The sequence below is a fragment of the Spermophilus citellus genome (genome assembly GCF_964194105.1).
Source record: "Spermophilus citellus genome assembly, chromosome: 2".
Classification (NCBI taxonomy): Eukaryota; Metazoa; Chordata; class Mammalia; order Rodentia; family Sciuridae; genus Spermophilus; species Spermophilus citellus.
In genome coordinates, this window is record NC_138183.1 from 12293462 (window position 1) to 12312007 (window position 18546).

The window sequence follows — 18546 nt, forward strand, 5'->3', positions numbered from 1 at the left end:
GGATCTGGTGCCATTGTAGATTTCCTCGTGCACTGGGGAAGTCACTTCACTTCTGTAAAGGTGATGGTGTGTATGGGTGTGTAGGTACTTGTGTTTGTGTGTGTGTGTGTGTGTGTGTGTATCTCCTTTCTGCCTCTCATATCTCTGTCATTTGGAGACTCAAAAGACAGTTCAGTGAGTCTTTATCCAAACCCTCTGAAAGTGGTAGTATGATTACTCACACAACAAACAAGAGCAATGACATTTTATTGATGGGTGTTGGTATCAGTTAGAGATTGGAAAAGACTGAGAATGACTGAGTGCATTTCCAAGTCTTTTAAATCTATCATCACATCTTAGGATATATTTATCCTGTCTTTTTAAAGATAGGAAATATACAGACTATTTTTTTAATATTTATTTTTCAGTTCTCAATGGACACAACACCTTTATTTTATTTTTGTGTGGTGCTGAGGATTGAACACAGCGCCCTGTGCATGCCAGGTGAGCGCGTTACCGCTTGAGCCACATCCCTAGCCCAGACTATTTTTTATATGTCTTAACTTTGTTCAGTGGAATTTTCCAGTTTGTAATAAACTGAAATACAAACTGTAAAATACAAAAATACAAACTGCAGTTTGTAGTCATTGTAATCTCAGGTTGGTTTTCCTTTCCTTACTTACCCCTCACTAATCCACGGTCCTTTTCTTAGTCACTGGCCCATATGAAACCAGGGAGCACATATTGGCAAAAACATTCAGTTAACAATCCAAGTCAGAAATGAAATATAGAGTAAAAATGAAAAAATGGTGACCTACAACTTTGAAAATTATACTGAAAGAGATCATCAGGTTCTGTGTTTGGCACTTGTGTTATTGAAGCCTCACGATGACATAATGATGGAAACATCATCGCATCATAATGTAAAGTTCAGAAAGTCACAGAGCTAGTGAGGAGTGTATCTAACTGATTTAAATACAGTCCATCATGACTTCAAACTCTGTTTTAATCTACCCTATCCTACTCTTCCCCAAACCACACACATGTGTAGAGAACTAAGCTGGTGTCCCCCTGTAAGCAGATGTCCTCTGGCTGCCAGGTGTCTTAAGAGTCCTTGCTGACCCACTCCTCCAACTCCATCCTTTGCCCCACCCATATAGTCCTTTTGCTTTCCTTTCTTCCTGCTCCCTAGTCTGCCTCCATCCCACAAAGCCATCTGCTGTCCTCTCTTCATTGCTTTCAGAGAGGAAAGACTGGAGGCGACTTTGACCTCACCTCTATCTGAGCAGACAACAGCTCTCTTATTTTGCAGCAGCAGTACATGACCTCGGGATCTCTCCTGGGTCCTGAGATTTAGCAATCCAGCTCCCCTGTCTACCCTCTTCTCACTGCCAACTGCAAGAGAAACAGATCAGCCATGTAGGGTGCAAGTTCCCCTTGAAGGGAGACATTCTGCTTAGGGATTCTGCAGGGTCCTTTATAGGCTGAAGTCTGTCTAGTTTTATTCCTGTGTCAGATTAGGCCTTTTATTCATGTATCTTGGCTCTAGAGAAGGTGATATCTTACTCTAATTTTAATTTTCTACTATTTTATTCTGAGCAGTGTTAGACGGTCAGATTCCCAGTCCATCTATCTCTCTAGGCTGTTCTCAGCTCCTGCTTCCGGGTTGGTTTCAGCCTTTCTTCTTTGGGAATCACTAGTTTTCTGTATGCCTGACTCTGCCTCTCTCAATAATTTAAGGAGCTAAGCTTTCAAGTTGTGGGTTACTCCTGGTGCCTTGCTTAGCTGTGACCAGCCAGCATTCCTGAGGGCCATTGTTAAACACAGAGCATACAGACTGTGCGCCTGGACCTTAGAAAGGAGGCTATGGATTCTCAGAGAGCTTCACCTGACTTGGAGTCGTAGGTTTTTTGGTCCCTGTGCTATTCACTTCCATCATTTTAACATCTCAGGAAGATGATGGTCTAGTTCCCACAATTCTAGAGATAGGGAGCTTAGACTAATTGGGGGCTGCCCAGCACATGTGGAAAGTCTCTGACTTAGAAAAAATGTTCACCATCAGCCAAATTTGGCTGCCCTACTCTTGCCAGGCACTGCTCTAAGAGCTTCAATATAGTCAGTCATTGGTCTTTACAACACCCCATTTTGTAGGTAACAAGACTGAGGGACAGAGAACTGAGTGACTGGACCAAGGGCACAGCCAGAGGCTGGTGGAGTCCAGCTGGGGAGCGTGTGCTTTTGACCCCTGCACCGTCCTCACCATCCTGTTCCCTTGGTCCTCTGCTCAGCCAGTTCCCTGGAGGAGACCAGTCTGTGGGTCTGGGGCTGCAGGATGTAGGCTGTGCCCTTTAAGGCAGGGGCCAGTGCCCGTGACTGTGTCCTGCACAGTTCTGCTATTTGATCAAAGGAGAAAGAGGACAAAATAGAGGGGAGATGGTGTTTCTTGGGTTTTGAGATGGAGGAGAGAAGAAGATAGGATCAGGAAGAGGGAAGAAGATCATATGAAAAGTTTGGTCCCTTGGTCCCAGTTACCAAAGACCCCTCAGCCTGCTGCCTACCTGGGCATGAAGAGGAGATCAGGGTCCTGGGCAGGCTGCGGTTTGCCAGGTGTGTAAGATCAGACTCTCAATCTCTGAAGAAGGAGTCTTCTTGAGGTGCTGATCTAGCCTTAGAAGTGTGTTGACATTTTCCTACCAACCATGGGAATTGGTGATAGGAAGGGAGACCCAGGGGCCTGTCCTGTCTGCATGTTGGAGCCCCGGGGGGATTGGCCTGTGGTCTTCCCAGGAGGGGAGAACATTACTGATGCCCTCACTGTGCTCTTTGGGGAAGCCGGATCAGAGGTGTAACCTCTTATACCATGAAAGGGAGTTGGAACCATGGAGCAGCAGGGGTGGAGGCATGTTAGACACCTGTGTTCTCTATGGACATGTGCGTTTCAGTTTGTTTCTTGTGTGTTTAAGCCTGTGTTTAGGCTTAGGTGTGCCTACCTGGAAGGAGAAGTGATGGCCCCTGACATCCCCAAGGTTTGGTATCTGCATCTGGTATAGTGCTTTGGTAAAAGGTTTGAAGGCCTAGGAGTCAGACTGAGGAGATTCCTGTGTCTTATAAATATTTTACCTTTTTGAGCCTCAGTTTTTCTTTTGTTTTCCATGTGCAAAACATTTTATTACCTCAATTTCTTAAGGCCAATGGCTTATATTTGAATCCCAGTTCCCCCAATTATGAATGGATTTGGGCAAGTTATTTATTGTCCTCACCTATAAATGGCACTATAGTCATAATTTTTAAATAGATTTAAAAATTATTTTTCCTTTCAAGGAGACCATTTTTTAGAGAGGTTTTAGATTCACAGCAAAATTTATTACAAAATACAGATTTCCCCTTAGTTCCTTGTTCTTAGATCCCCTCTAGCAACAGCCCCACCAGAGCTGGCAGTGATGAATTTTTAAAAAAATTTTATTTGTTCTAATTAGTTATACATGATAGTAGAATGCACTTTGATACATCATACATAGATGGAGTGTAATTTCTCATTCTTTTGTTTGTACATGATGTAGAATCCTATCAGTTGTATAGTTATATATGTATATAGGGTAATAATGTCTGATTTATTCTTCTACCTAATCTAAAGTAACTCTATTCTTCTCTAGCACTCCCTACTCCCTTATTGTGAATTAGTATCCACACATCAGAAAAAACATTCAGCTTTTGGTTTTTTGGGATTGGCTTATTTTGCTTTGCATGATATTTTCCAGCTCCATCCATTTATCTGCAAATGCCATAATTTCATTCTTCGTTAAGGTTGAGTAACATTCTATTGTATATACATATACCACATTTTCTTTATCCATTTGTCTGTTGAAGGGCACCTAGGTTGGTTCCATAGTTTAGCTATTGTGAGTTGAGATGCTGTAAACATTGATGTGTCTGCATCATTGGAATATGCTGATTTTAAATCCTTTGGGTATAAACCAAAGAGTGAGATAGCTGGGTCAAATGGTGGTTCCATTCCAAGTTTTCTGAGGACTCCCCATACTGCTTTCCATAATGGTCATGCCAATTTGCATTCCCACAGGCAATGTATGAGTGCACCTTTTTCCCCACATCCTCACCAACACTTATTGTTGCTTGTATTTTTTTTTAAGCAGGGAACAAATTTTATTTATCAGTCTCCAAAGATAGAAAGGAAAATTCTGCATAAGACTACCTAAATTGTAAATGACATTTAACAGATATCACAAGTGAAAGTGCCTTCAATGCACTATTTCCAATTTGCTTAGACAACTTGAAAGTAAAACACCGAGATAAGAACTTGTAACTTGCCCTAGAGAGGCCAAGCTTTAAAGAAAAACAGTATTTCCTGTTTTAACTTATTACTATAGATTCACAAGGAAGAAACTGCATTCAAATATGTATTTTCAAAATCACACATCATACCTAAAAAAACATCAAAATACATCTAAACAGTGTTCAAACAAAGAAATAAAAATGGGCATAAAACAACGATAATTTACATGCAGACGTATTTATTGGAGCTCATACTGAAATATAAATTATTTGCTCCTTTAATATATACTTATTAAAATTACAATTAAAGTCATTACAATTAAAATTACAATTAAAGTCCTGAGGAGAAAAATTCTACCAAATATTGTTTTCACACTCTATTCAGGTTCTTTTCTGTGTCTTTCCAAGTAGTAACTTTCTCATTTAAAGAACCCAATCACCTAGCAAATTGCACAAACATAATTACTAGTTTATCCCATTCAATGTTTCTTTTCATGCCCTACCTCTGTGCAGCTGGCTCTGAACCATAGTCATATAACAAGAGAACTGCCAGCTGGTAGGGCTCTGTGGCACAGCTCACGTGGGAGTTTTTTAAAGAACCCGTATTTTCAGCAGTTATACTGGCATTGCTAAGCAGGTGACTCAGGGATCTCCAAGTTTTATTCATTGTTTACCCATCTCTTCACAAACCTAGGATTTGTACCATATTGAAGATTAGCCACCATAGTAAGTCAAACTTAATTGTTATTAAGTTTCATTGCCAGTGAGTTTTACCCTGTTATTTATTAAGAAAAAGAAAACACCATTTTAAGTGATGATTTTAGAAATGCTTAACAAAGTAACAAGAGATCTTCTTGAAGAATGAATAATCCTATTTCCTGAAAATTTGGCAACTTAGACCAACTAATATTTATTATTAGAGTTTCTGTGAATCAAAACTTTTAATGCAGATTAACTGGGTGTTTCTGTCCCAGAGTCTGTCAAAAGGCTGATATAAAAATGTCACCCAGAGTTCTAGCCACCTCAAAGGTCTAAGGGGGTTGTGTTTCAAATTCACTCATGTGGATGCTGACAGGCCTGAGAAAATTCCTTCCAAGCCTATTCACCTGATTTTGACTGACCTCAGAAGACCCACTTCTAAGCTCACTTATGTGGATCCCTCTGCAGAGCTGACTGTTGGAAGTGATATCTAGTTTCTTTTGCCATATTCTATTTATCAAAAGTGAATGAATAAGTTTGCTCCCTACTCAAGATATGAGGCTAATCTAAGGGACATAAATATTGGAAGACCAGGAATATTGGGACAATCTTAAAGGCTGTCTACCAAAACATGATATACAAAAATCAATATCAATGGAGAGCTTTTCATGAGGAAACTAGAAAAGAGGATTCAATGGGTCAGGAATGAAACAAAGATTCTATTGATTTATGTACATTATTTTTTAAAAAATTATTTTTTATTCTAATTTGTTATATATGACAGCAGAATTTATTACATTTCATATTATACATATAGAGCACAATTTTTCATATCTCTGGTTGTATACATAGTCACACCATTCGTGTCTTCATACATGTACTTAGGATATTGATGTCTGTCTTTTCCACCGTCTTTTCTACCCCCCTGCCCCACCCTTCCCCTCCCACCCCTTTGTCCATCTAGAGTCTGTCTAATCCTCCCATGCTCCCCTGCCCCAACCCCATTATGAATCAGCCTCCTTATATCAGAGAAAACATGTTTTTTGGGATTGGCTAACTTCATTTAGCATTATCTTCTCTAACTCCATCCATTTACCTGCAAATGCCATGATTTTATTCTCTTTTATTGCTGAAAAATATTCCAGTATGTGTGTGTGTGTGTGTGTGTGTGTGTGTATGTGTGTGTATAAAACATTTTCTTTATCCATTCATCTACTGAAGGACATCTAGCTTGGTTCCACAGTTTAGCTATTGTAAATTGTGCGGCTATAAACATTGATGTGGCTGTGTCCCTGTAGTATGCTGTTTTTTAAATCCTTTGGGTAGACTGAGGAGTGGGATAGCTGGGTCAAATGGTGGTTCCATTCCCAGTTTTCCAAGGAATCTCCATACTGCTTTCCATATTGGCTGCACCAATTTGCAGTCCTACCAGCAAGGGATGAGTGTGCCTTTTCCCCCACATCCTCGCCAACACTTATTGTTGCTTGTATTCTTAATAATTGCCATTCTGCCTGGGGTGAGATGAAATCTTAGAGTAGTTTTGATTTGCATCTCTCGAATTGCTAAAGATGTTGAACATTTTGTTCATCAATTGTATTTCTTCTGTAAAGTATCTGTTCAGTTCCTTTACCCATTTATTGATTGGGTTATTTGATTTTTTGGTTTAAGTTTTTTGAGTTCTTTATCCTGGAGATTAATTCTCTATCGGAGGTGCCTGTGGTTTCACTTGACATCATATCACCTAAGTCCATAGTTGCATTAGGATTCACTCTTGGTGTTTAAATACACATTTCAGCTGTTTCTGTATATTTTTATGGCTTGATATTCTTTTCTTTATAGCACTCAACATGATTCCATTGTCTGGATGTTCAAAGTTTATTTATGAATTCATGTACTGAAAGACATCTTGATTATACTATGCTTTGTAAATTATGAATAAAGCTGCTACAAATGTCTATGTGCAGGTTTTTATGTGGACGTAAGTTTTAATGCTCTTGAGTAAATACCAAAGGATACAATTGCTAGATTGTTTGGTAAAAGAACATTAAGGTTTGTAAGACATTGTCAAATTCTCTTCCAAAAAGATTGTGCTGGGTTGCATTCCAGCCCACTATCAGGGAGAATTCCTGTTCTAAGTTCTCTTCAGCATTTGTTATTGTTGATGTTCTGGATTTTGGCCATTCTAATAGCTGTGTTGTTTTATGTTGCATTTTCCTATCATGACATATGACACGAAGTGTCTTTTCATATGCTTATTCCCCATCAGTGTGTTTTCTTTGGTGAGGTGTTTCTTTCAGTCTTTTGTCAATTTTTCAGTATAATGGCTTCCATGTGAGTGAGAACATGTGGTGTTAGCCTGGCTTACTTCACTCGACATACTAGTCCTTTAGTGCCACATATCCACATTACTGCAAATGATAGGATTTCATTCTTTTTATGACTGGATAATAGTCCATCACTATATTTCCTTTTCCATTCACCTGTACAGGGACATGTTGGTTGATTCCATATTTTGACTATTATGAATATTGCTACAATAAACATGAGTATGCAGGTATCATTTTGATATCACAATTTCATTTCTTTTGGACCCAGAACCAGAAGTGGGTTAGCTGGCTCATCCAGTATTTCTATGGTTAGTATATTCTGAGGAGGCACCATTCTGTGTTCCACAATGGTTGTACTCATTTACAGTCCCACAAGGTGTTTGAGAGTCTATTTCTGCATTCTCACCAGCGCTTGCCATGTTTTGCTTTCTGTATATTATTTGTTTTCTGACTGAGGTGATGTGAGATAATATTTCATTGTGGTTTTGATTTGCATTTTTCTGGTGGTTAGTGCTGACCATTTTTTTCCATACACCTGTTGGCCATTTATAGATCTTCTCTTGAGAAATGTCTATTTGGATCACTTTCTCATTTTTAAATCCGATTTTGTTGTTGTTGAGCTTTCTGAGTTCCTTATATATTCTGGATATAGATCCCTTGTCCAGTGAATAGTTGAATATATATATATATATATATATATATATATATATATATATATATATATATTTTTTTTTTTTTTTTTAAACTGGGATTGAACTCAGGGGTGCTCTACCACTGAACTATATTCCCAGCTCTTTTTAAGAAAAATTTTTAGTTCTAAGACATGGCCTTGCTAACTTGTCCACACAGTCCTCAGACTTGATATTGTTCTACCTTAGCCACTGGAGTGACTGGGACTACAGGCATGGGTCACCATATATGGCATTCTGATGGTGGTCTCTTCACTATATTGTTTCCATTGTTGTGAAGAAACTTATTTTTTCTCCTCTTAGGGCCAAGGATCATACTCAGGGCCTTTTGTGTCCTAGGCAAGTACTCTCCCACTGAGCTAAATCCTACTCCCTGAAGAAGCTTCATAATATGATATAATCCCATTTGTTACATTTTTTTGGTACTTTTACCCTCAAATTTTGCCTATATCAATGTATTAAAGTGTTTTCCCCTATAATTTTACATTTGGAGGTCTTACTCTGAGGTCCTTTATCCATTTGAGTTGATTTTTGTATATAGTGAAAGATGGGGAGCCTAGCTTCATTCTTTTGTGTGTGTGCATGTGTGTGTGTGTGTGTGTGTGTGTGTGTGTGTGTGTGTTTGTGTGTATAGTTTTTCACCATTTATGGAAGAGATAGCCCTTTCTCCAATGTATGTTATTAATGTTTTTGTCAAAAATCAGTTGGCTGCAAATATGTGGAATTAATAGTTGGGGAGGCTTTATGAAGCAGCTACCACACTGAGGCATTTGCATGTTATTTTAGATGTGTAGTAGCCATTAATGCTGTTCACCAAACGTGCTTAGCTCCTTTTCTTTTTCTTTTTTTTAAACAGATTTTAAAAAAATTGTTTTAGTTGTAGGTGGACACAATAACCATTATTTTATTTTTATGTGGTGCTGAGAATCTAACCCAGTACCTCACGCATGCTAGGCAAGCACTCTCTCTACCATTGAGCCACAACCTCAGCCTGCTTAGCTCCTTTTTTTGTGGTCACATGGTTGGGCCATGCCTCCTGGCTCCCAGGGTTAGGGTGGGGTCATGAGATTTGTTGTGGACAGAGTTCTAGTCAAAAGTGGTGTGGGTCACTCCTGGGACAGAGTATTTAAATGGAAATGCAAAATCCTCAACAGCATTTCTCAGCTTCTAACAAAGGGATGGCTAATGTTTATAATGGTGGCTGCCCCATAACCTTGGGTCCCTGAGTGTTTAAAATGAGCAGCACCCTTACACTTTTCTATGGTGGACATTTTGTATAAATGAGAAGTAAAGCTTTGGCTTTGTGGTCCTAAGGTTTAGAAGCTACTATTTGCACAGCATGACCTAGCTGTGCTATGGAAGGGCAACTGAGTGAGGAGGCTGGACGTGTGGACAAAGGAAGAAGTGTGGAGGTGGGAGGAGTTGGGTATTGAGGATCCACCTGTTGTGACACTCAAATGTGGGTGAGAAGAGTAAGTGTGTTTGCAGTTTCTTCTGTCTTTCCAGCTTTATTTACCTTATTCTATAATTTTTGGGGTACTAGGGATTAAACTTGGAGGTACTCAACCACTGAGCCACATCGCCAGCCCTATTTTGCATTTTATTTAGAGACAGGGTCTCACTGAGTTGCTTAGCGCCTCACTTTTGCTAAGGATAGCTTTGAACTCTTGATCCTCCTGCCTCAGTCTCCGGAGGCTCTGGGATTATAGCCATGCACCATGGCACCCAGTTCACCTATTCTCAAATTGAAGAAGCCTCACAGGGCTTTCCTCTGTCACTCAAACATTGCTATGTTTATTGTCGCTGCATGTTAGATTTATTTCCAGTATTTCAGATATTCTGCCCATTTCCTCATCTTTTGAAGCTTCCTCTGTCAGTGTTCAGTCCAGTCTTCAGAATGGCTGATTCATCCAAGATATCTTTTCCAGTTCCCTATCAGACCCCTGTAATTTCTATAAGCAAACAGGATTTACAACTCTTTGAAAGACTTATTTGGAAATACATTAAGTCCATGTGTGGAGGATTTCAAAAACTGTTTTCATGACACCTGGATTACTAGTGACACTAGTTGGGTATTGAATATGTCTTTGGTCAATGTCATGGAGAGAAACCAAGGGTTTTGTTCCCATCAAGTGCCCTCACTGGTAGCCAGCATCATCACCACTCATGACCTCTTTGAGTGCCTTGTGGAAAATGGTTAAGAGGAAGGATAATCTGACCATCTTTTAGGTCATCTCCCAACAATGATATTGTATCATTTCATTCTTTCTATGAGTGAATTCTGTCCCTTAATTTCCTTAAGCCTCTCTTCATATCTTTGTTCCTCAGGCTGTAGATGAAAGGGTTCAGCATAGGAGTCACTACTGTGTACATGACAGTGGCTATCCGGTCTTTCACCACTGAGTACATGGACAGGGGCCTAAAATAGACATAGATGACACTCCCATAGAACAGGGCCACTACGGTGAGGTGGGAGCCACAGGTAGAGAAAGCTTTCCACTTGCCGGCTGCAGAGGGGATTCTGAGCACAGTCACAATGATTCTCAGGTAGGAGAAGAGGATGCACAAGAAGGGGGTCACAATGACAGCCAGGGTCTCAGTCATGACCACTATCTGGCTGGAGGATGTATCAGAGCAGGACAGCTTTAGCACAGGCTGGGTGTCACAGAAAAAGTGCTTAATGACATGGGAGGCACAGAAAGAGAGGCGAGACATGAGTAGCACTCGGAAGAGGGCGTGCAGGTGGGAGATGGTGCAAGAACCCAGCAGCATGAGGAGGCAGTGGTATGGGCGCATGGCCACATCATAGTGCAAGGGGTTGCAGATGGCCACCAGCCGGTCGATGGCCATGGAGGCCAGCAGGTAGCTGTCAGTGTTTGCTAAAGCCATGAAGAAATACATCTGGACCAGGCAGCCTACATAGGAGATGCCCTTTGTCTCTGACAGCAAATTCACCAGCATCTTGGGCACAATGACTGTTGTGAAGCAGATGTCCATGAAGGACAAGTTGCTGAGAAAAAAGTACATGGGTGTGTGGAGCCTGGAGTCAGAGCGGATGGCCAGGATGATGAGCATGTTCCCCACGAGGGTGACCAGGTACATGGTGAGGAAGATGGCGAAGAGGGGCTTCTGCAGGTGCGGGTTGGAGGAGAGGCCCAGGAGGATGAAGCCCGAGGTGCTGCTGCTCTGGTTCTTTAACTCCATGTCTCTGGACAGGTTTTGGAAGAGGCGTGGGACAGATGTGCAGGGCAATCTCTCAGGACTGCTTCTCCCCTGACCTCAGGCCTATAAACATAGCCCAGTGCCATTTGTTAGTCATTTAAAAATATGTTCATTTTATGGAATTCAAGACAAATAAATAAAATCAATCAGGGATCAAATCAGAACACTCCAAGATTCTTACCAAGTTTGAAAAAGATGGTTTTCCATGTGTTTTTAGGAACATCTATGTGGGCTGATTTGTCTGAATTGTTGTCATTTCACTTTCATAAAATTCTTTTTAGATTGTTTCTTGACTGATATTTAACTTTTTTTCCCTTTATTTTAGAGACAGAGATGCTGAGTCTCTGTAGTATCAGTTGAGGTTCCCAGGAATAGGTCCTCTTGTTCAGAGTCTTCTTTCCATAGTGCTGGAGATAGTGCTGTTAGTGGAGATAATATAGAAATGAACAGCAGAATTAATTAATGCTTCTTGATCGCCACAGAATTCATGTATCTCCTTTGTCTTCAGAGCATAACTTTCTTAATGTTTGTTTAAATATTTGTGTTTGAATAATAGGATGTGAATACTCTAATTGAAAATTTTGGTTCAGAGATGTGTTCAAAATAGGAACACTACCAGGAACAGCTCATGTTACTAAATGAGCTCCTTAAATATGTTATTGTTTCTGATTATCAAACACTATGATGTCCTCACTCTAAATGTTCAAGTAGTACAGGATACTGAACTTTAGAATGTTAGAGTTCCATTCCCAACAATATCATAGAAAAGATACTGCAAGGATAGCCCCATTTCCTGTTTTAAGTTGTATTGCTCAATGGTAAAAAAAATAGAGAGTATACATACTAGAAATAATATAATATTTTAAATGACATGATTTTGTACTAAGGAAATCCAAGACAATCATCTGAAAGCCTTCTAAAACTTATCAAGTTTTCATCAAAGTGGTTAGGCATATAAGATAAATCTCAAAATATTGATACTCATCCTGTATTAGGAAATGTAATGAGATAAGATTTCAGTTGAAATGGCAAGGAAGTCTAAAAAATTGTTGAGAATAAACCAGAGGGATGAAACAAAACAAAATAAAAAAACATAACAAACAAAAACCCTCCAAACAAATTTTAAAAAGCAAGAAAAAGAAAATAAAAAAGGAAGTAAGACCTAAAATTCATTTAGAGTAAAGATTAGGGACAAAGAAGGTAATTATAAAATATTATAATAATGATGGGAAGTTTCCTAACCTTAAGCCAAAGCACAGAATAATTCCAAATAATAAAATAATGGCATGTACATATAAAAAAATCTAAAATGGACAAAAATAAGTAACTTTCTTTTTAGATGTTTTATACATGTATTTTATGTTTTATACATGTATTTTGATCATAATCTATGTTGAACTAAATAAATAATAATGCTCATTAAATTACAATGGAGACAGTCTTGTCTGTTGGCTGATATTTATAACAATTGGAACATTTCAAGAAAATAAACCTAAATTTTTATGCAATTCAAACCCAGATGAAGGAAAAATCTAGAAGTGAAAAAATATGCACTTTGAAATAAATAGCTAAAATTAAAGGGGCATATTTCTGTGGTATCAGAATGGGAAGAGCATTCCAAGCAAGAAGTGAAATGCAGAAGGAAGAATGACTCGAAAACTGTGAAAGAAACACCAAGAGATGATAAGCAAGGAGAAAAAAGCAGCTAGAATATAAGCTCTTGACTCACAGAAAATATCTGCAACATAGTTATTACAGAAGATGCATGGCAAGATGTTCATACTTGGTAATCAGAAAATACAGATTAGACTGAAACACAATTTTCACTTATCAGATTGACAATAATTTCCTTTTCTAATACCCCAAAGTAAACAAATCTTCACATGCTGTGAACGAGAGGGCAAATTGGCATGGACTTTTGGTAGTCTCTGTCAGGACTGAAAATCTACACATCTTTATCCAATAATTCAGCTTAAAGAAATCTGTCCTTTAGAAATAGTCATTAATGTGTGTCACAAAGACAAGGATGTTCTGATCTTTATTATGTGTTGCTTATAATATCAAACCAGCAACTAATAATAATCCACAAATAACCTACATATGCACATATAGTTGAACTCATCAACAACTTTTAGTGTATTGTTTTACCAAATCTCACCCTGTGTCTAAAGGAATAAGATGGCTAATGTCAGCCAACATTTGTTAGCACTGAATATGCCATACATTAGAGTAGACATTTGCACGTCTTTTACATATTTCCCCTCCAGATCCTAAGAATAGGTTACTATTATTTTTCTTATTTTATAGATTAAAAAAATCAGGGTTTAGTGCACTTAAGTGACTTACCTATTCTGGCAGTTAGTGTCAGAGCTGGGATTTGAGTTCAGGCAGTGGGTGACAGAGCTGGAGCTTTTCATTGCTAAGCTGTGTTACCACTGTTACTGTACCACCTGTGATGTTTTTTTTTCAGTGATCAAAACAAGTGTGAAATAATGTATATACCATAAATCCATTTTTGTAATGAAGATCTTTTTTGTTTTTTTTTTGTTTGATACTGGAGATTGAACTCAGGAGCGTTTAATCACTAAGCCACATCCCCAGCCCTATTTTGTATTTTACTTAGAGACCGGGTCTTACTGAGTTGCTTAGTGTTTTGCTTTTGCTGAGGCTGGCTTTGAACTCATGATCCTCCTGCCTCAGCCTCCTGAGCTACTGGGATTACAGGTGTGTGCTACTGCGTCTGGCCCTTTTTTTATATGTTATGTTTGCTATGGTTTTATTTATGTGAATGTTATTGCCTTTTAAAGTGATGTTGGAGGGTTCGAATGAGGAGTAACTTCCATATTAATCTTTATATTATATATGTTTTCTTCCTCTCCCTCTCTTCTAATATAATTTTATGTATTATATGTATATAATTTTATATATTTTATATAGTATGTGTATTTATATTTATATATTTTATTTTAAATATTTTGTATAGTATACATATTTCTTAACTAATTTTGTATATTTATGATGTACAACTTAATTTTTAGAAGTATATATACATTATGGAATGGCTAAAATAGAGTTAATTACTATGTAGCATCTTACATACTTATTTTTGTGGTCTGATTTTGTGTCTGCATTTAAAAACTAATGAGTCTTTCTATGAATTTTATAATTCAAAAGTTTCTCATAATTGCACTTCCCAGAGAATGAGGGTTGTGTGTTTTTGTCTGCATAAAGTTATATGCACACTATAAACAGGAATGGAATCATGCGTTCTATATACTTTTCTTCCACAACTGGCTATTATAAGGGGGGTGTTTGTGTGTGTATGTGTATGTGTGTGTGTATGTAGTATGTTAATATACACAAAAACTTTTAAAAATAAATAAATAAAATTGAAAAGTCTCTTATAGATATTCATGTATGTATAAATATATATTATATATTATATATGGTAGTACACATTATATATTATATGCAAAATATATTAAGTATAATATATTATATTAATATAGATTAGGAGTGCTAAATTGGAGTTTATGACCTTGAAAATCCTTGCTGATACCTCCAACCTGAGACACTTCCCTTTATACTCCTCCTGGTAAAGGTATTCATCTGACTCTGGAATCTTTCCCTTTTCTTTCACTGTGTCTTTCTACTTCTCTCCTGGTTCAGTTTGCCCTGGTGCCAATAGGGTATTTGATTACCTTTGTGCTTAAATCTGGAACCTGTGTGATGTTTCTCAGTGGCACTAGCTTAGCCTCTTCCGAGTTAGTGGGATCTGACAGCACTGTATATTTCCTTATGCCTTGGGGACGTCATTTCACTTTTGTATATCTGTCAATAACAAGGGGTGTGTGTGTGTGTGTGTGTGTGTGTGTGTGTGTATACACACTTTCTACCCCACTTGCCTGTGTCACTTGGAAATTCACAAGGCGGTGGTTAGTATTGTCACCCATAAACTGAATAAATGACATTGTAGTTATGGGGTTTGATTGGGAAGGACTGGGTGAGACTGGGAGTCTTTCTAAGCCTTTTGAGTTACACCACGCCATCTTAGGAAGTATTTATTCCCTTCCTGGGTGTATGGGAAATATACAATATTTCTATCCTTTTGAACTTTCTCCATTGGGATTTTCACATTGTGGACATTTGTCCTCTCGGGTTGGTTTCCCTTTCCTTGCTTACCCATCACTTATGTGCCATCTTCCTAGCCAAGGATCTACATGAAACCAGAGGGTACACAGTGGAAACACAGAATTCCTTTACCAAATGGGGTAACGATGCTTGGCGGGTAATACCTGAGGGAGTTCCGAGTCATCCATGCAGTGATCCCCTGAATGATCAAGGACATTTGGAAAGTGACTCAATTGGAAAAGAAACATCAGCTTACATTTTTCTTTTTGGGCAGGCTCTGTGGCTCAGCACCAGCTTCATTTATTCCTCGGTAGCACCGTGATGGAAGTAGCACTCTTGACCCCCCTTTTACAAATAGGGAGTTTGAAGTTCAGAAAGTCCCAGAACTGGTGAGGGGTGCATCTGACTAACTCAAACCCAGCCGATCTGGACCTCAAAGTCTGTTTTAAACTGCTCCACCCTACACTTCCTAAAGGCATACAATAGGTAGAGAACTAAGCTGGTGTCCCCTGTAAGCAAATGTCCTGTGACTGACAGGGCCTTGCTCCTCCTTGCTGACCCATTCCTCCTACTCCAGCCTTTGCCTCAAACATTGTGGTCCTTTCCCTTTTCTTCCTTCCTGTCCACAAAGCCATTTGTTCTCTTCTTTTCCTGCTTTCAGAGAGGAAAGACTGCAGGTCTTTGTGACTTTGGCTCTTTGGGATCCCGAGCTGAACTCTTTATTTTTTGGCAGTGGTACCTGACCTTGGGTCTCTTCTGGGCTGTAGATTTTAGCAACCCCATCCCCCCTGTCTATCCTATCCAAATCAGCAGTGTAGGGTGCATGGTCCCCCGGAAGGGACACATTCTGCTTAGGGATTCTGCACGGTCCTTTATAGGCTGAGTCCTAATTTAGCTCTGAAATCCCTCTGTCTAGTTTCTACTGCTATGTCGGATTACAGCTTTCCATTCTATGTTTCTTGACTCTAATTTTTATTTCATTTTTATTTAGGTTCAACGTTTTTCTTGGCAGATTCTCATCAAACCCAGCTCTAGGCTGTTCTCAGCTAGTTTCTGACCCATTTTTTAAACTACATTTCTTCTACTGGAAATAAGTAGTTTCCAGGACACCTGGCTCTGCCTTTCTCAATAATTCAAGAATTTAATTTTTTGAGTTGTGGCACCTCCTGCTACCTCGCTTAGCTGTGGACAGCCAGCACTGGTAAGTGCAACTCTTAAAAGAGGCAGTACAGACTGTGTCCCCCTGAGCCATAGGAAGGGTTCTGAAGACACAGATTCTTAGATCTTGGCTTAACTTGGAGTCATAGGTATCTAGATCCCTGTGCTTTTCACCTCTGTCTTTTTAGCACCTCAGAAAAGTGGTTGTCCAATTTCCACAATTCCAGAGAGGGAGCTTCCAATATCTGGAGGTGGTCTAATTACTTTGGAATGACTCAGAAAATTCACAAGAAGTTTGTTTTTCTATTTTTGTCATTCTATGGCTCTAGTTTGTTGCCCAATCCCATCTCTCAAAACATAGTCCAGACTGTCTAACCTGCTGTTTTTACGGACACTACTTCATGTAAGTTTCTCCAAATGGTAGAGGTAGGCTGTCTGGTCTCCCTTTTTATTATTGTCCTCACTTTTCACTCCAAAATAAGGGAAGAAGGGAAACAACACCTCAGAGATTCAACAAATCTTTGAGGAGCCTACCAGCCTTGGGGAATCCATCGTATTTGCCATGGAACACAAGACAGCTGGGGTGCAGAGAATCAACCTCCAGCCATGGATTTCAGAAATGGGCTCACCAATGTGACAAGTACTGCTCCCACGGTGTCCTCCTTTCCTGAAGTCTTAGAATACAATAGACTTAGACTGTCCTAAAATTTTTCCTCCCTCTCTAATTCCAATTTTAAAGGTCCGACAGTTGTGAAGAGATCCCTGGACTTGGAGCCGGAAGAACTAGGTTCAGGTTTTGATTTTGCTGTTGAGAAGCCTTACAATAATTATTTGGCCTGTGTGAGCCTTGATTTTATTCATTTTAAGAAGGTTATAACATCTGGCCAGTTGATCTCGTTTAATTGAAAGTTAGAAATGAGACACTTTCTAAATTAATTGTGCTACACAAATGTGAGAGTGAGTCTCTAGGTCATCTCATTCACCTGTTAGCTTTTAGGATTAGGTCTTCTTTTTCTTCAGATCTCTGAACAATTGTCCAATGGCTTGCATATCTTTTCTGTCTCCTCAATACTGTCTCCTCATATAATTGTTCCTTACCTGAATGGTCTCCATGCCTTGTGGTTCTACTAATCTGAAATTATCTTCCATGTCACATCATGACCATCTCTGATCCTGGTAATTAATGGAACACCTCATAAATGGGCTTCCCTGTGGCAGTTGGGTTGAGGATAGGGCCCAAAGTCAGGAGCATGGTCCTGGTTCCAGCTCCGCCATGAGCAATTTGCCTCCTCCCTAGTAGCCATGCCAGGAAGATTAAGACGAGCTCCCTGGCTTTTCCTATCTGTGAAAACCTACACTCAGGGGGGCAAATGGACATTGAACATATGCTCCTGAGACTCCTTGTGTGAATACCTGTCTTCCTTCTGCCTTAACTTACCTTTGGTATGAGTCTGATCAACTGAAGGTGCTAACAAGGGATTTTCTGTAGCTGATCTTCTGTCTTGTTCTGCTGAGCTGGCAGTGCTTCACCCAGATGCCCTTTGTATGGAAATGCCCACTTGCAGCCCCTTCCCATGGATATTCTCAATGGTGGTGATATAAGAGCTGCTATTTAAACAGCACTCACATATGACAGGATGTCAGGCACTGCTCTAAGGGCTTTGCATACAGTAAGTGATTTCATCTGTACAACACCCTAATGTACATGTAACACAGTTGAGGTACAGAGAACTGAGTGACTGGACCAAGGGCACAGCCAGAGGCTGGTGGGGTCCAGCTAGTGAGCATGTGCTCTTGACCCTTGCACCGTCCTCATTGTCCTGTTCCCTTGGTCCTCTGTTCAGCCAGTTCCCTGGAGGAGACCAGTCTGTGGGTCTTGAGGTGCAGGATGTGGGCTGTGCCCTTCAAGGCAGGGGCCAGTGCCCATGACTGTGTCCTGCACAGAGCAGGTGCTTCACAGTCCTGTTGTTTGATCAAAGGAGAAAGAGGACAAAATAGAGGGAGAGATGGTGTTTCCTGGGTTTTGAGATGGAGGAGAGAAGAAGATAGAA

The 18546-nt window shown here is 39.5% G+C and overlaps 1 protein-coding gene across 1 annotated transcript; it reads right to left on the minus strand.

The window, feature by feature from the left end:
- Positions 1–10252: 10252 nt before the first annotated feature.
- On the minus strand, positions 10253–11188 carry LOC308640131 (olfactory receptor 1L4; the record flags this gene model as incomplete). Its single annotated transcript, XM_081278447.1, has 1 exon — positions 10253–11188. One exon carries the CDS (start codon positions 11186–11188, stop codon positions 10253–10255), a length of 936 nt encoding a protein of 311 aa, XP_081134573.1.
- Between the last annotated feature and the right edge of the window lie 7358 nt (positions 11189–18546).